General features: G+C 48.8%; 7 protein-coding genes across 7 annotated transcripts; 4 read left to right on the top strand and 3 right to left on the bottom strand.

Annotated features, from left to right (window-relative positions):
- Positions 1-306: 306 nt before the first annotated feature.
- On the bottom strand, positions 307-2,507 carry FSUBG_91 (uncharacterized protein; the record flags this gene model as incomplete). The annotated part of the gene is made up of 2 exons (XM_036687576.1): positions 307-1,997; positions 2,048-2,507. 2 exons carry the CDS (start codon positions 2,505-2,507, stop codon positions 307-309), a joined length of 2,151 nt encoding a protein of 716 aa, XP_036544229.1.
- Positions 2,508-4,339: 1,832 nt separating this feature from the next.
- Positions 4,340-5,186, top strand: FSUBG_90 (meiotic recombination protein Dmc1; the record flags this gene model as incomplete). Its single annotated transcript, XM_036687466.1, has 2 exons — positions 4,340-4,658; positions 4,708-5,186. 2 exons carry the CDS (start codon positions 4,340-4,342, stop codon positions 5,184-5,186), a joined length of 798 nt encoding a protein of 265 aa, XP_036544228.1.
- Positions 5,187-7,085: 1,899 nt separating this feature from the next.
- Positions 7,086-7,988, top strand: FSUBG_89 (endo-1 3(4)-beta-glucanase; the record flags this gene model as incomplete). Its single annotated transcript, XM_036687354.1, has 2 exons — positions 7,086-7,847; positions 7,905-7,988. The coding sequence occupies 2 exons, from the start codon at positions 7,086-7,088 to the stop codon at positions 7,986-7,988; spliced, it is 846 nt and encodes a 281-aa protein (XP_036544227.1).
- Positions 7,989-9,037: 1,049 nt separating this feature from the next.
- FSUBG_88 (endoglucanase type K) lies at positions 9,038-10,202 on the bottom strand (the record flags this gene model as incomplete). Its single annotated transcript, XM_036687243.1, has 2 exons — positions 9,038-9,824; positions 9,874-10,202. The coding sequence occupies 2 exons, from the start codon at positions 10,200-10,202 to the stop codon at positions 9,038-9,040; spliced, it is 1,116 nt and encodes a 371-aa protein (XP_036544226.1).
- A 2,033-nt stretch (positions 10,203-12,235) lies between these two features.
- On the top strand, positions 12,236-16,143 carry FSUBG_87 (DNA-directed RNA polymerase II subunit RPB2; the record flags this gene model as incomplete). Its single annotated transcript, XM_036687132.1, has 3 exons — positions 12,236-14,656; positions 14,703-15,931; positions 15,981-16,143. 3 exons carry the CDS (start codon positions 12,236-12,238, stop codon positions 16,141-16,143), a joined length of 3,813 nt encoding a protein of 1,270 aa, XP_036544225.1.
- Positions 16,144-16,414: 271 nt separating this feature from the next.
- On the bottom strand, positions 16,415-16,729 carry FSUBG_86 (cytochrome c oxidase assembly factor; the record flags this gene model as incomplete). Its single annotated transcript, XM_036687023.1, has 2 exons — positions 16,415-16,576; positions 16,634-16,729. The coding sequence occupies 2 exons, from the start codon at positions 16,727-16,729 to the stop codon at positions 16,415-16,417; spliced, it is 258 nt and encodes an 85-aa protein (XP_036544224.1).
- A 446-nt stretch (positions 16,730-17,175) lies between these two features.
- On the top strand, positions 17,176-17,834 carry FSUBG_85 (vacuolar ATP synthase; the record flags this gene model as incomplete). Its single annotated transcript, XM_036686914.1, has 6 exons — positions 17,176-17,178; positions 17,228-17,266; positions 17,325-17,358; positions 17,417-17,425; positions 17,484-17,584; positions 17,673-17,834. The coding sequence occupies 6 exons, from the start codon at positions 17,176-17,178 to the stop codon at positions 17,832-17,834; spliced, it is 348 nt and encodes a 115-aa protein (XP_036544223.1).
- Positions 17,835-17,931: the final 97 nt, after the last annotated feature.

The following is a 17,931-nucleotide window of genomic DNA, read 5'->3' as shown; positions in this document are numbered from 1 at the left end:
AAACGATGGCTTCTAATCAAGGACGATACTATCCATGCCTTGCTTCTTTAGTTATAAGATGGATAAGCGCTCAGGCGCACAATAGCGATGAATACATTCAGCTTGCCAACCCTGCTTTGTCTACTGTGATGCCCAATGTTGCTTCCAGAGTCTCATGTTATTAGCTGCGAGGTAAGACAGTTAGAATGTGATGTGAGTGACTGACACTATATACCGTATAACAGCTACCATCCAAGCCCGAGTCGCACCAAGATAACATAACCAAGCCTACTCCTTCATCTGGAACTTGTGCGATGAGGCATTTATCTACTCGCTGCGGCCTCCTGACATGTTCCTGACCTTTTCCTTGCACAAAGTAACAAGTCGCTTCAGCTCATTCGCGCGCACCGGTCGAGGTTGCTCCAACTGACAGACTACCTTGGAGACAACTGTGTTGTGCGCGGGCACAGGCTGACGATCACTCTCAAGAAGCTCAATGAGTTCAAGTTCCTTCTCAATGTCGGGTAGAGAAAATCGGTTTGCCGCTCGGGAGAGGGCATGCTTGGTGTGAGAGAACCGCCTTTGAGGTTCTGCGAACAAAGGAGGCGGCGCTACACTAAGACCAGCCTCTCCATCCATGTTGAAACCTGCTTGGGTGATGGAACTTCGAGGGAGAGACGATGGCTTTTCCAGCGAAAGAGGTGAGATAATTTCGTTGTGAAGGAAAGTTTGGCCGAGAACGGGCTGACTGGGAAGCGCATCAATTGAATGGGGAGACAGCGGTTCGTCATTTGCAGATCCAACACTCTGACCACCCTGTACGACAGTATCTTCATCGGAGCCCCTATGTTGGGAGGGGGCGATATCTCTAGAACTTGTAGTGCTCCATTCTGAGGGTATCCTTCGATAAGATGTAGAAATTCGTCGAAGGGTACCCTTGAAGCTCCTCAGAGGACCAACAACAGAACTCTTTCGCTTGTTGATCTTGAACATATACTGCTTACCTGCCTCGATGGGACGGGGAGAATCGAATGAAGGAACTTGGCGATCAAGGGACTCAAACAAGTCGATCTTTTGCTTCAATGGTGAAATGTGCTTCTCCGTGTTACGCCGACCAACTGGAGTTTGTGGACTTTCCACCGTAGCCCGGCTCCCACGAGGAGCATAACTTTTTGACCTGAATTTTGGTGCATTCAATATTTCGGACTCCGAAGAATCGGAATATCCCAAAAGAGGATGCTTCGATGGCGAGCTAGACGCCGAAGTCTTGGTTAGGATTGACTCGCGCCGTTTGGTTTCAAGAGGAGTAACAGAGGCCACTGGCTGATCCTTCAACTGATCAAACTGCTTTCTGAGGTTGGAAATTCTAGAGCGTGGCAGGCTTGAGCGACTTGGAGTACTTGCTCTCGCAAACCTGAAAGACATGAGACCGTTGTTACTGCTCGGGGGTTGGCTGGGAGCATCATGGGATTCGGGGGATTTTCTTCGAAGGCTTGAACTTCCTACAGAAACTGTATTTGACAATGAAGATGCTATCTTGCGAGCATTTCGCACCCAGCCATTCTGCCTGGTCTCTTCGATTGTGGAGTTGTGCTTTTCAACAAAAACATCATCGCGAACATCATCAAGCTTGAACCGACTCGTGGAAACGGCCTGCACTGATGATGGCGTCACTTCGGTGTATTGAGACTTGATGTAGCTTGGGCTTGCATCAGGTGCACTCATGACGAGGCTGTTGCGTTTGAAAGATGTCCATGAGTCATCTGGACGATTCAAAGGAGATCGCCATGTGCCAAAAGGATCATCAGAAGCCAGGAGTGTCCGAGGTGAAGGAAGAGTACGAGACGTAGGCGAGAATGTCTTTGCAATATGTACTGAAGTTGGCGTAGTGGGAGCATCGTCTGGTCCTGGATCTGCGGCTGACCGTCTTGTCTTGATCGATTGCCAACTTTTGGAATGGGCTAGCTTTGACGGAGAACGAGGAATAGAAGTACGGGTGGGACTAGAGGCTTCTATTTCTATCATTCTGTCAATATTTTCCTCCAGAAGATACACCCGAAACACGTACGCGCCTGTTGGTCTGCAGCCTCAAACATTATTCGTCTCTCTGCGACAGACTTTTGTCTTGCCTTTGAGTCCGCATTTCTAGTCGAGATCATAGGCGACTGGGTACCAAAGGTTCTTACTCGACGGGTACGAGGGGGTTCCTGGCTTGAGGGAGCGAAACGGTCGGATGAGACATGACTGGAACCAGTAGAGCCTCTTTCACGTCTTCTTGTTGATGCATGTGATGATGGCTTCGAGGCGCTTGATGAAGTTTGTTCAATTGTCGAAGTTACCTTGATGGCAGAGGTAGGCCTCGCCTTTAATGAAGAAAGAGGAGCGCTGCCAACGGAGGAGACTGCTTCAAGAACCTCGAACTTGGATAGAAGCTGGGCAAACTTGCTGCTGGCCAAGCTGCGGGTATCTGAACTTTCGGAGACGAACTTGCGTGGTGAATTCTTGCGGGAAGACGAATGCGTGCTCATGTTGACGGCCTTCAAAGACGGGCGAGGCTGTGATATTGATGATGAATATCACGTCTTGATAGTATGATATCAAGAGAAAGTGTCGAATGTCGATGCCGTCAAAATCTGTTCAAAAGATGAGGATGAGTCTGCCTGGAACAACATTGTAGAAACGACAGAGATGGCATGAGTTTGGCAGCTGGAGACTGTAAGGCCATGGTCAAAGATGGCAGGAGCGCCTTCGCTCGATCGCATGGCCTGTAAGGAAAGCTCGATGCCGATGATGCACATAAGGTACCTACCTTACCGAGCTATCAGTAATTCCTCAGAAATAAATGTTTCCAGTCTGTTCCATTGTGGTCAGTATAGCAAAGGCAAGTCTTCACAGTATTCGAACCGGCCTCAAGAGCCAAACAGGAGTAGGGGAGACGTCTTATCATTTCCAACCCCAGCCATAACGGCCTTGTCGATTTCTATACAGCCTATATCATAATGCCCAAGTCAGGCACAGGCCAACCTTGAAATCCCATCGTGTCTAAACGTACACTGACGACAACTAATGTACAAGTATTTCGATTATGTAGTTCATGAGGGATGCGCAATTCCTACTCATGGCTTTTTCTCCCTCTCCAAATTTCTTGATCGCGTATCGTTGCGGCGTCATTTACTGGCTGTCCAGGAATCAGTTCGTGTTTCGTCGAGGCTCGTATGTCGGGTCAACTTACGGAGGCAGAAGGATCTCGCCCCAAGAGCTAGACAAGAATGTCACAGCAGCCTATTCCCTTGGTCAGCGCTAATTCTTCTTCAATTCAAGATCGCGAGACTGAACTTACACCAAAGATGGCGATGCTGCGGACGACAGCGGCGTTGTCGGGAGAGGTAAGAGCGTCATAGGTGGAGCCGATGAAGCCCTTGGGGGCACGGCGACCGCGAGGCTCAACTTGGATGCGCTTGGGGGGCATTGTGATTATATGGTCGGGTGTACGGAGTTGATCGGTTCGTGGTGACTCTAAGTCGAGAGGAGAAGCGGGCGCGTGGTGGTGGTTGATCTGGTCGTCGAATTGGAGCGAAAATTTCCGGTACAGCTCGCAATGAAGCTTTTCCACTGATAGAGCGATAGCGGCTAAAGTCACATGACGCGCGCTTGACAGAGACAACTTGGGAATTGAAAGCGAACAGAAAGATGAAACCAGTAGAGTTATTTAAATCCAGTTATATTAAAAGAAGTACTATACGAGGTCTGATTTACGCTATCTTATAGAAGGAGTCTATTCTCTATCTTAGTTATACTTATTGATGTTGATCCAGCTCCCAATACAGTCCGCAAGGATAGCAAATGTGCATTTCCGCGATTTTTTAGGTATATATTCCTACAACGGAATTAAATATACCAATAAGATCAGATAGGCTCAGTATATCTGTGGAGATAATACTGGAGTGATTAGCCACTGGAAGAAGTACCGATTTTACATTTGCTATCCCTGAGGGCTGTACAAAAATTGAGTAACTATGTACCGAATCCGGTAGTTAAGTTACCCCACCATGACTGAATATCGCCAACACCTTCGTCATCCTTATCGCGAGCTTATCTGAAATGTAAACGGAACCAGTCTCTTTGTCAGCGGACAGTTATTCAAACTTCATTCAATTCTCGGAAATCGTACTCATATTCCTTGAGTCTCACGTAGATATACCAAGGTCCCTTTCAGTATCTATTCAACCGTCCATCCGTCGTTCTTGTGAAGAGGAACAGTACTTCACTCTCATTGTCCCCGCCGTTCCTCTTTGAGCTTTCATCTCTCGACCTTGCGCTCAGCTTAATCACAGGAGAGAGGGAAATACGCACATTCAAAATGGAATCTCCAGGCCCAGGCGGCTTCTTGCCAGCACCTGCTGGGGGAAGTCTCCCATCTCCTGCCCCCTCATCAGCTTCATCATTCTCAAACATCCAAGGTCTTCCTACACCAAGAACAAAGGCCTTAAAGCCCAACTCAAGTAAAGAGTTCATGGTGCGAAGATATGCAGAGGAGCAGCTTCTACTAGTAACTCGGCGTTATGTCAAGAAGTTTGGCAATCCAGAACCAGGCGATACAGTGGTGGGATACACCAGGTTCGGCGAATTATGTCGAGATCTCGATAGCATCACCAATGTGTTGTGGAAATCAGGCACCCGTAAGTCAGTCAAATCTAGGCATGGAATCCTGGCACTAACGACCGGCAGCATCCCTCCAAATACCCTTCTTGTTACGTCTCACAAGTGACTTCACACGCTATGTCCGCTCATTCCCACCAGCACCAAAAGCATCTTTCGCGATACTCCGCAAACTAGACCATTGCTTCGCAAGTCTTCTCTCAGGTCAAGATATCGAAACTCACGAGACCTTACCTGGTTTTGAGAATGGACTACGTGGCGGCATGACGACGACAGAAATGATCCGCTGCCGAAGTCTAGTAGATCAATGTCGCGTTTTGATGGTGGAAGTAATGAGAGATCCGGCTGAAGAGGACGAAGAAGATGAAGAAGCAGAGACAGATACCGATACAGACGCGGAAGAACCTGGGATCAAGGGATGGGGAGGCGTGGAGGACGATGATGAGATGATGCTCCAGCTTGATGCGGCGCGGGTCTTTGAGAAGACGATTGTACAGCTTAACGAGAGGCTTGGTGATCTGGAGCCATTGCAAATGTCTGCCGATTGAGGTGTTCAAAATACAGAAGCACTATATTCTGGAGATTCAGGTGCTGCGATCAATGAGCTGAAGTGACTGGTTTCAGGCGTGATCATGCACAGATACGAGCCGAATACCTTTGAACCGGACATCTTGTGGAGTGAGCATTGATCATGGTGCTTGGATGCAGGGCCGAGGTCTTGGGGTCATGTTTCGCGAGGGGAGGTGAGCCAGCTCTTTTATAACATGGGGATAATAGGGTTTGTTGTAGATTAGTGGAGGATGAAGTGAATGATGCTGGCACAGGCGGTTGATTATCAAGATCACGCGTGGTATTAGATATCCGAGAACGTGGCAAATCTACGACGGATAAGTCATCTACAATTGACCACGACTCGAGAATTATTTCTGATTGACTTGCTCAACTACAGTAACAATGAAACGGCTTTGCTTGACTACACGTCGCTGGGCCGTGAGCTGTCAATTGAGGCTGTGACTGGCCTCACCTGTCAAATCGTGAAACACAGCACGTCGGAAATTTAATTACCAGTTCTCGACACTACCAAAAAGCCAAGCCTCAGTTAAATACCCACTACAGTACCCTGAACATTTTGACTTTCGAATCGTAGATCGTCTTGATGATTGACAGTAGCATAAACTCTAACTGATTGTCTCACGGTAGCCGAGATGCACTTTGCTCGAAATGGTAATGAACCATTGAGTGCTCTTCATGATCCTCTAAGAATAAAAACACAATGCCTGGATTATTCAGTATTGAGCTGTATGCATTGGATATGATCAAGATCAGACTGTGGCATGTCCTTGTTAGTCCCTCTTCATCCCTGACACCTCCTTTCTTGAGCCGCGTAGGCTTCTTTTCCTCGTTGGTTAATGATTCTCACGGTTTTGTTTCATGTACCTGCCAAGATCCAAGCACCATCCATGTCTATCACCAGTAACCGCTCACCAACTCAAATCTTCATAAACAATTTCACAAAAATAAAAGAGTCTTTTCTTTTCGGAGATGAATTTCTTGTCTGGTATGAATGGTCTGGGGTTCATATTGGTCGGCGAAGGCGAAAATGATATCCATATTTTCTCTTACCCCTGGTTTTATTTCCGATGGCACTACTAAGTTAGGCCCGGTTCATACGCTGCCACGCACGTTATTCCGTCAAGAATGTTGTCTTGAGATTGTTGATAGTGCATTATCTTGGATAGCATCAAGCATGAATGCGCTGTACAATACGAACTTGGCATATCGTGGTTGGTGGTGTATACTAAAGACAGCATCACCTCTAGACTTGGCTTCTCTAGCTCCATATCAAAACTCCTCTCAACAACGAATCAACTCTAGAACAAGTCTTCAAAACATAGCGTCTTCCAACCCCTGCCCTCTCGTTTTGTGGCGTACCTATCCCGAAGTGCTAGCTCCATTCCCATAAACCCATCATGTCAAACCCATCCAGTCATCCTCCTCCCGTCCCTGAACATCACCCGCCCGCCCAGCCTTTGATTCATGCATCACCATTCTACCCCATGTTCCCAATGCCCCTTTGGGCAACTATGCCCCGAGGTGAACAGGAAACATCCGTTCCTCACATCTCGTTTCTGTCTCCCCTAACATGGAGGACTCCACCCACAAGAGCCGTATATATAGAACAATGCGCATGTAAACCCATCTTGTCTTCCTCTCCACACCGGTCTTTCTTTCTGTGTCTTGACGTTCTTTCTGACCTCTTTGCTTTCGAGATACGTGTATCTCAAGCTTCTTTCATTCCTTTTATATACATCGCCTTCTCCGGTTTCATTCCTTTAGCCCTGGAGGCATAACATTCCTTACCTGTGACATTTGTTCTCGTCCACTCCTTTAGACTCCGTATCAAAGACACATTTTACAGTTCCTATCAGTTCCTTTCGACTTACACGATGCTCAACTTCATCCCCATCATTGCAGGCCTCGCCTCTCTGGTCTCAGCTACCAGCGCCCCAACCCGCCCCGATCTCAAACTCATCTGGAAAGACGAGTTCACTGGGTGTCAAGGCTGCTCACCCAAGACGAACAACTGGAACACGGCCCTCAACATCAACTCCAACAACGAACTCCAGGTGTACTCCACCTCCAACAAGAACATCCAACTCTCCGGCGGTGACACTCTGCAACTCGTTCCCTGGAAGGATGGGAAGGGCGAATGGACTTCTGGACGTCTCGAGTCCAAGAAGGCTTTCCACGCAGACAAGAACAAAGCTCTCCGTGTGGAGGCTAATATTCGCATGGGTGATTCAGCTCGCAAGCAGGGTATCTGGCCTGCCTTTTGGATGCTCGGCGATGCACTCCGCCACGGAACTGGATGGCCTCTTTGTGGTGAGATCGACATTTTCGAAAGAGTCAACGCCGACTTGACTGGTTTCGGTACGGTCCACTGTGGTCATGAGGGCGGTGGTCCCTGCAATGAGCCCGAGGGTCTTGGACAGCAGGTTACCATTCCGGATAACGAGTTCCATGCTTGGTCTGTGGTTATCGACCGACGGGCTAGTAGTTGGCAGGATGAGAAGATCACCTGGCTGCTCGATGGAGCACCTTTCCACAGCATCACGGGCAAGACACTCAACGACGAGGGCACCTGGGCTACTCTGGCTCATTCTCCCATGTATATTCTCCTCAACGTCGCTGTTGGCGGAACCTGGCCCGTAAGTGTCAACAATTTCAGTGTTTCACGGTATCAGCATACTAACAGCTTTATGCAGGGCGACCCTAACAAGGCCACCGAAGCCGGTTACAAGAACATGATGGAGGTCGCCTACGTCGCCGTCTACGAAACCACAAACTAGCTACTCAAGTAACCAGCAATTCTTCAAAACTCGTTAAAACTTCTTCTGCCAGCTTTTGCCTGGCACTTTCTTCATTTTCTCTTCACACTCATCTATGTGAGGGCGAACGACTATCAAGTGTGTTTGAGGCTGGTCTCTCTGCTCGGCTCGATGGTTATTTGCTGGAATAAACCCAGCCTTGTCTCATTTTCAGTTCCGTTGTCTTATAACTTGCGGATACCCAAGGTTCAACATACATACAGCGGATCAGTTACATAGATACTTGGATACAAAAACAAGACTCACGACGTTATGACACAAACTTACTCCCAGCTCAGCAATGTGACTTCTGTCTTTTGAGGCCGAATGAGACATTGCTTCCCAATCTCTCGCAGCATCCTTATTGATCGATAGGTATATGCTCGGTTCTTGTTACAGTAGGTATTTGAAAATCAAGCTTCATTGCGGAGTAATCGACGGGTTCTAGTGGGATATCAAGGCAAGATCCATAGGTCAACTTCCTTTCCATGGAGTGTTATAAGACCAGATACCGCCCAGGGGGCAGAAAAATTCTGATATTAAGCGGAGTGCTAGAGTTACCTGGTCTCAAGGCCTCCTAAGATATACTCATCGTACCTAAGCCTTTTTCTTAATTGACGGCCCTTTGCTTTCTTGCCTTCCTTAGCTACCTTTGGTCAAGTAACGGATAGCAACCTAATAAAAATACTCTGAGTTCTGTTCGTGATCGTCTCTGACGAACGAATGCCATCCTTTACGCTCAATCAACTCCACAACTTATTCACTTGCTCACGTTAAAAGGAGGTTATGACCAAGTCCACGTCATGGAGGAAACTGTTTCAATATTGAACAAGCCTGCCAAGTCTTTATAACCAGTTGTCGCTGACAGGAGGCTATCTATATGTTTAAGTATATACAATGAAGATCTAATATGTACAACAAGGGTCGAACACCTGGTCCAGGATGCCATGCTATACAATGACAAGCCTGCTCATGAGAGGATCCCTTCTGAGACGTTTTATGGTCTCTCCCACAACCGATGGATCTACCATTTAGTTGGGAACACATTGGGAGTAGTACTCGTTCTGCTTGACACACTTGCTTCCAGTAGCGCAAGCGAGGTTGCCGTTGGGATAAGCGGACTTGGAACCACCACACTGGTAATAAGCAGGGACAACGGAGGCCTTGGCAGTAGCGTCAGTCTTGGCCGGGCAGCTTCCTCGGGTTTTAGTTCCACGGACCTTCTGGGTTGTCTTTGGCTTGTTGACAGGTTGAGCGGCCTTGGTAGCAGCAGGCTTGGTGGCGGAGGGCTTCTCGGCGGGCTTGGTGGGCTCGGCCTGAGCGGTAGACTTGGTGGAGGACTTCTGGACGACAGGAGCGGAATCCTTGGTCTTCTGGGGCTGAGTAGCGGCAGCAGCGGAGGTGGTCTTCTTAGCGGAGCTGGAGGGCTGGGGCTTGCTGGCGGATGTATCACCCTTGAAGGCAGGGAAGCTGGAGTCGTCGTCACGCTTGCATCCACTGATGTCGAGGAGAGCCTTGGGGCACTGGACCTGCTCGAAGGTGAAGTCAGGGTTGTCGGCGTTCTCGAACCAGTCGAATCGCCAGTGGCAACCGTCCTTCAGAAGCTCGGGGTAGCTATCACACTCGCTTCGGGAGGAGATACCGCCGTACTGAGCACCACCGAGGGCCTTGCCAAACTCAGAGGTGCAGCCATCGAAGATACCGACACCACCGCCGGGCATCATAAGATCGAAGTGGTTGTCGCCGAGATCACCTCCAGTGTTGGTGGACTGGACGATCATCTTCTTGCCCTTAACGGGACCAGTAGTGAAGGTCAAACTAGAAAGAGTCAGCGTGTTGTAAAGATCTATCTGTAAAGGAAACTGACGCATAGCAAGCACAGCACCAGCTGGCCTCGGAGCCACCGGAGATCTTGGTAGCAGCGAAACCATAGGCAAGCTCATCGTTGACAGCCCAAGGAGAGTAGTTGGTGCAGGCATAAGCAGAACCACCACCCTCACAACCGTTGACAGCGTTGGTGTTGGAAATGGGGTTGTCGTTCTTATCACAAGTCAAAGCAGGGGCGCTGACAGCAGCCTTTCCACTCCAAGAGCAAGAAGGCTTGCAGCAATCCCAGTATCGAGTAGAGTGACCGCTTCCAGAAGCAGCACTCACGGCGAGAGGGCCGGCCAGGGCGAGAAGAGTGTAGGATCGCATTGTTGCAAAAGTTGTTTTGTTTAAAGAGTGACTGTTTTGAAAGAGAGTGTATGTAATTCTAAAGAATGAATGAAGTGAATGAATGAATGAGAAGGCAGTGCTCGAGTGTCCAAGAACCAGAACATCGGGACGCAGACCTCATCCTTTATACGACCGGCCAACCCTCACACCCGCGTATTCAGCCTATGCTGCGCCGTGAACAGTCAGATATCATGAGCACATTTCGTCCAAGTGGTCTGTTAGTCTAGCTCAAACTAGCGCAGGTACAGATTCAAGGATCACGAAAAGTCAAGATGACAAGCTGATGGTGGTGCAATGATTGGACCTAGTCAGCATATCGATGCAGGTCGGGAACGGGAAACAGATCCTCCACTAATAAGACGTCTAGGAGCTGGTCTGACGGACATGGGACGGCAAGGCTGGACCGAACGAGTGAGAAATGAAGTCTAGGAGACTTTGGTTTCAGGAACAGTTGTGGGGAAATTGACAACGGTTCTCTTTTCTCTCGGCCGCCTCTCCCGAGATTGGGCCCGAGTGGCAGGGATAGAGATTGGAGGCTGAACGGAGGAGACAAAGGCAATGGTACTAGAAGTGGTAAAGACTGGCTGCACGATACAGGTGGTCAATAATAAGCGATGCCGTTTATACCGTAGACGTTGGAAATGAGATGAGACTCCTTCTAGAATCCTCTGGTGGTTTAGTGCTTGGGGGGGTCGCCGTTGGTGTAAGTCCCCCCTGGGATTGTTGCCTGCTGGGTGGGTGAGCTACTGTAGCGTTGCCGGATGGAACGTTGACGCGAATCGCGCGCCAAGAGGTGAAACAGATAGACTTTGAGATGGCGGATGCGACGGATCGTCGGCACTTTTAAACAATTATTATGAAGCCGCGATGGCTTCAAGTTGCGGTGCAGTAAAAGTATGCAAGGGGCCTATAATCTTAGCTCCGGGGTCGAGATTGAATAGGACTAATGTATAAATACTGAGAGTGCTGAACACTGAGTATGGTGAAAGAGCGTATGCCGATATGCTTCTTGGATTCTAATCTACCTGTAATACGTAGGTCTACAGTGAGGTTCTGATTGACTCTGCTAGGTGTATCATAGGCTTAGTGCATTAGTTTATCTGTTTAGGATAAACTCTATGTTGTCGTAGTGCTAAGAGCGCACTCTTAACTTTATTTTCCCGGCTATTCATTTCATTAAGTCGGCAAGTTTGATATCCCGCAAGATAGATTTATTAAGCCGTGGACCTGGTTGTTACACTGGATACTCCTAAGTACTTTCTCCTTAGGACTCACCCTGCAATTCGGAGATTGACCTCGCGATTACCAATATGTTATTTAGCAGGTACCTTAGTGTAACTGACGCTGACGCGAATACTTAATTAAATAAGAACACAGAATATGCAACTTCTTATTTCTGTTCATGCATAAGGTAATGACAGAGTTGGTTCGAGGATATGAGCTGTTTTGGCCAGGGATTTGGTTACCCTAGACTAATGGACCGAAGATTGTCTTTCTATCATGGCGGGCATGCCCAGGCGGCCAAAAAATGACTGAAACTCAGCCACAGGTCAAGATCGTGAGCGCCACAAGTAACTCCTATCAGGATTATTCATCAACGTGGCGGTCTCATGACAGCGCTAGCCATATCAAGATTAGCGCATTCTGGGCGCGTCTCGTCGCCTCAACCTCAGGCTCCTGAATGCTTAGTGAGGATTCATTGTAACAAATTCATCACCTCTCCACCACGACCCTTCACCTCGCGCATTCGTCAACATCGCTCTATCTCCTGGCTTGAGATTCTTGTCGAACTGCCCAACTCATCGGCAGATGCTTACGGGGTGCATCAGGTGCCAGGTCCAAAACTGACCGCCCTGACTTCGCTGTCGTAGCTCCTTTGTCCTTCTTTGAATAATTTCGACGCAACTGCCTAACGGGCACAATCCATCGATTCGAGCAGCAATATCTTGTCGCTAACCTTTTAATACCCCGAGAACTCGATCACTGTATTTATAGCGACAAACACCGACATCATGGATGACTACGAGAACGAATCCGACTACGATTATGGCTACGATGAGGGTATCACCCCCGAGGACTGCTGGACCGTAATCTCGTCCTTCTTCGAGACAAAGGGTCTTGCATCACAACAGACGGACTCCTTTGATGAGTTCACCCAGACAATGGTGCAGGATCTCGTCAACGAGTACTCCACCATCACCCTCGACCAGCACAACCCTCCTGCGCCTCCTGGAGTCAACATCGCTTTGCGACGATATGAGATCAAGTTTGGGAGCGTCATGGTGTCACGTCCCTCTATGAGCGAGACTGATGGAACCGTGACCAACCTCCTACCTTACGAATGTCGTGACCGCAACCTCACCTACGCCGCGCCGACCTACCTCAAGATCACCAAGAAAGTCTCCGTCGCAGTCGACAAGGAGGTTCCTTTGCACGAGATGGATGACGACCAGCAGGCTGAGTACAAGCGAACCGGCGAAAACCCCACAAAGCTGGTATGGGAAGTCGAGGAGGATGCTGGAAGCATAAAAGCTGAGGATGAGCCCTCGGAGATGATCTTTATCGGAAAGATGCCCATCATGGTCAAGTCCAAGATTTGCCATCTCAGCAGCCATTCAGATGAAGACCTCTTCATGCTCAATGAATGTCCTTATGATCAGGGCGGTTACTTCGTTATCAACGGTAGTGAGAAGGTCCTGATCGCCCAGGAACGTTCTGCCGCCAACATCGTCCAAGTCTTCAAGAAGGCCCAGCCTAGTCCTTTCACCTACACTGCTGAAATCCGCAGTGCTCTTGAGAAGGGTTCCCGTCTTATCTCGAGTCTTACGATGAAGCTCTACGGCAAGGGAGATTCTGCGCGCGGTGGCTTTGGCCAGACTATCCAGGCTACTTTGCCTTTCGTCAAGGCAGATCTCCCCGTCGCCATCGTCTTCCGAGCTCTTGGTGTTGTGTCTGATGAGGATATTTTGAACCACATTTGCTACGACCGCAACGATAGCCAGATGCTGGAAATGCTTCGCCCTTGTATTGAGGAGGCTTTCTGTGTCCAGGACCGAGAAGTTGCTCTTGACTTTATCGGAAAGCGTGGAAACAGAGACCAGGCTAGTCTCGGTCGTGAGAAGCGTGTTCGAGTTGCAAAGGATATTCTCCAAAAAGAGACCCTTCCTCACATCTCCCAGTCAGAGGGTAGTGAGACACGTAAGGCCTTCTTTTTGGGTTATATGGTGCACAAGCTTCTGCAATGTGCTCTTGGACGTCGTGAGCCCGATGATCGTGATCACTTTGGCAAGAAGCGACTTGATCTGGCTGGTCCTCTGCTGGCGAAGCTCTTCCGTGGTATCATTCGAAGGATAAACACTGAGCTCTCCAACTACCTCAAGCGATGTGTTGAAAGCAACCGAAACTTCAACCTGACTGTCGCTATCAAGCCATCAACGCTTTCCAACGGCCTCAAGTACTCTTTGGCCACTGGTAACTGGGGTGATCAGAAGAAAGCAGCAAGCTCAACAGCTGGTGTCTCTCAGGTGTTGAACAGATACACCTTTGCTTCTACTCTTTCACATTTGCGCCGAACCAATACTCCCATTGGACGAGATGGTAAATTGGCCAAGCCTCGACAGCTTCACAATACTCATTGGGGTTTGGTGTGTCCCGCCGAAACGCCTGAGGGTCAAGCTTGTGGTCTCGTCAAAAACTTGTCTCTGATGTGTTATGTTAGTGTCGGCTCCCCAGCCGATCCTCTCATTGAATTCATGATCAACAGAGGTATGGAAGTCGTTGAGGAGTACGAGCCGACAAGATATCCCCATGCTACCAAGATTTTCGTCAACGGCAGCTGGGTTGGTGTTCACGCCGACCCCAAGCATCTCGTGAATCAGGTTTTGGACACAAGACGAAAGTCGTATGTTCAGTTCGAAGTATCACTTGTTCGTGATATTCGAGACCGTGAATTCAAGATTTTCTCAGACGCTGGCCGTGTCATGAGACCTGTTTTCACAGTTCACCAAGAGGATGACTATGAGAACAACATCACCAAGGGACAACTAGTGTTGACAAAAGAACATGTAAATAGGCTTGCCCAGGAGCAGGCAGAGCCACCTGCCAACCCCGCAGACAAGTTTGGATGGGATGGCTTGATTCGCGAAGGCGCTGTCGAGTATCTCGACGCTGAGGAAGAAGAGACAGCCATGATTTGCATGACACCAGAGGATCTCGAGCTTTACCGCGAGCAAAAGAATGATGAAGCTACACTCACGGAAGAGGAGAAACGGGCCAAGGCAGAGGCAGAGAAAAGGGAACAAGAGGAGGACCGCAACAAGCGATTGAAGACAAAGGTCAACCCCACAACTCACATGTACACACATTGTGAGATTCACCCCAGCATGATTCTCGGTATCTGTGCCAGTATCATTCCTTTCCCCGATCACAACCAGGTATGTAGCCCCTTCGACCATGCATGGACTCAACTCACAGTAACAGTCTCCTCGTAACACCTACCAATCTGCTATGGGTAAACAAGCCATGGGTTTCTTCTTGACAAATTACTCTCGCCGCATGGACACCATGGCCAACATTCTTTACTACCCTCAAAAGCCTCTCGCCACTACCCGATCCATGGAGTTCCTCAAGTTCCGTGAATTGCCAGCTGGTCAAAATGCCATTGTCGCAATTGCCTGCTACTCAGGTTATAACCAGGAAGATTCCGTCATTATGAACCAGAGTAGTATTGATCGAGGTCTGTTCCGAAGTCTGTTCTTCCGATCGTACTCAGATCAAGAGAAGAAGGTTGGTCTCAACTACACTGAGATTTTTGAGAAGCCTTTCCAGCAGACAACGCTTCGCATGAAGCATGGAACATACGATAAGCTTGATGAGGATGGTATCGTGGCTCCTGGTGTCCGTGTGTCAGGTGAAGATATCATTATCGGCAAGACTGCACCCATCGACCAAGAAAACCAGGACCTTGGCACAAGAACTCAATCGCATCAACGTCGTGATATCTCGACACCACTGCGAAGTACTGAGAACGGTATCGTTGATCAAGTCATTCTGACGGTCAACGCCGATAACGTCAAGTACGTCAAGGTCCGAGTACGAACCACCAAGATTCCTCAAATTGGTGACAAGTTTGCTTCTCGTCACGGTCAAAAGGGTACAATCGGTGTTACATATCGACAGGAGGATATGCCTTTCAGCCGAGAAGGTCTTACTCCCGATATCATTATCAACCCTCACGCCATTCCGTCGCGAATGACAATTGCCCATTTGATTGAGTGTCTTCTTAGCAAGGTTTCAACGCTGGAAGGTATGGAGGGTGACGCTACACCGTTCACTGATGTCACAGTCGATTCAGTCTCAGAACTTCTGAGGAAGCACGGTTACCAATCTCGAGGTTTCGAGGTCATGTACAATGGTCACACTGGACGAAAGCTCCGTGCCCAGGTGTTCTTCGGACCTACCTACTACCAGCGTCTTCGTCACATGGTGGACGACAAGATTCACGCTCGTGCTCGTGGTCCAGTTCAGATCATGACCCGACAACCTGTCGAGGGTCGTGCTCGTGATGGTGGTCTCCGATTCGGAGAGATGGAACGTGATTGTATGATTGCTCACGGTGCCGCTGCTTTCCTGAAGGAGCGTCTGTTTGAGGTGTCGGATGCTTTCCGTGTCCACGTCTGCGAGATTTGTGGACTCATGACGCCAATTGCGTAAGTTTTCTCCCATAAATACTCATGAATAAGAGCTAACATGTTCCAGGAACCTTTCCAAACAGTCATTCGAATGCCGACCTTGCAAGAACAAGACCAAGATTGCGCAAATTCATATTCCCTACGCTGCCAAGCTGCTCTTCCAGGAGCTGCAGGCCATGAACATCGCCGCAAGAATGTTTACCAACAGATCCGGAGTTTCAAACCGATAATTTAGATTGCTAACGAAAAAAAATTGACGATGCATAAAATATTGGAGAGGGAAAGCATTGGCAGCGCTGCAAGACAGGATCAGCTTGCCTGAGCTTTGTAATGTTTTGGGGAGGTTCATCATGTATAAAATAGCCAATTCGTTAGGAAACATAGCAAAAAACAACGAAATGCATTGATGCAACAAAAAATCTTTAATGGCGCCGTAGTCGCTAGAGAGGAGTATGCTGATGTTACACTTTTTCCAATTCACTTTTCCCTTCGCACTTGGTGTTATCGATTCGGTAGACTCTTCTCCGCCGCTTCTATCGAGTCGTGCACTGTTTGTTCGCGCTTGTATTCCGCTTCGAGTTGCTTCTGCAAGTCAAAGTCCAATTGTCTTTCTCGCTTGATTCGCTGCTGTTCCATATCTCGAACGACGCCCTCGTGCATGGCCTACGGTCATGGTTAGTTCGGGGATCTTGGGGATCAATTGGGAAGTGGGAAGCGTACGGCTTGTTCAAACTTTTGCTGGAAGTGTACGGCGACGACTGTGGTGACTGTGAGGAGCGATGTACCCAGTAGGGTGAGCTTTGATGCTCGAGACATGGTGCGCTCAAGGTCTTCTTCGGGGTCGGAAACGGTGGGTTTATCGATCGCTGGAGAGATTGATCGGTTTGGTATAGGCCAATTGACCCGAATAAAGACAATTCGAGTATAATATCTCCTGTGAAAGATTATGATCAAGTCGCAAAAGAAGGGACTTTGTCAGCCCATGACGTTTCAAGCGCACAGCGTCTCTGGCGGTTCCCACACGCGCTAAGCGCTGTAGCTCCCCCCCAAACAAGTAACGTACCTTACCTAGCGGTACCTGCGAATCAGCTGCCTGAGCTCAGCACCCGACGTAATCCTCCATCAAGTGCTTGTATGCAACCATTCGCAACATCAACTCCCATCAACAACGACGCCATCACCAACAGCCCTCGAACCTGACAATACTATACTCACCCCCATCGTATCAATCGCTTTGTTGTCACGCTTGATACTTCGACACCATGGTTGGATGCTTCGCGAATAGGATGCACGATGATGGCTAATGATTCGTAGTCTGCCCAGAACTCAGCTGGTATTCAACAGCTGCTCAACGTATGCTGCATCGAGCGCTTCTACTGTCATCGAATGGAAAACTAATCTGTGATGCCAGGCTGAGCAAGATGCTTCCAAGATTGTCCAGAAAGGTGCGCTACACTCTCATCTCCCCGCCTTGTCTATAGCTTAACTAACAACCCTTCCCAGCCCGAGAATGTAAGCGCCATTTCCTCACGAACCGATGAATCACCCATCTAATAGCACTGAACGATAGACCGAACCAAGCGCGTCAGAGAAGCTCGCGATGAAGCCAAGCAAGAGATAGCCGACTACAAGAGCAAGAAGGAAGACGAATATAAGAAATTCGAGGCCGAGGTACGATACTTCTATTCGAAAGACATATCGTCCATCTGCGCGAGATACGGTCTGCCTCAACGATGGAATAATACTGATGGTTGTACAGCACAGCAAGGGCAACGAGAAGGCCGAAGCCGAGGCCAACCAGGAAGCCGAGAAGCAAATCAAGAGCATCCAGGAGGCTGGCAAGAAGGGACAAGCTCAGGTCATCAAGAACCTCCTCAGCGCCGTCTTCGACGTCAACGCCGTCCCCACCCGCAAGTCCTGAACGACGGAGCATCCGCACATGTTTATAATTACGAGCGTTTCAGCTTGACACACGAGGAGAGCAAATAGACGAAGGAGGATTTGTGTTACAAAGACCA

The sequence above is a fragment of the Fusarium subglutinans genome, assembly GCF_013396075.1.
Source record: "Fusarium subglutinans strain NRRL 66333 chromosome Unknown NRRL66333_c0000001, whole genome shotgun sequence".
In the NCBI taxonomy this organism is placed as follows: domain Eukaryota; kingdom Fungi; phylum Ascomycota; class Sordariomycetes; order Hypocreales; family Nectriaceae; genus Fusarium; species Fusarium subglutinans.
Note: the sequence above shows the minus strand (reverse complement) of the source record. Positions and strands in the feature narration are given on the sequence as shown.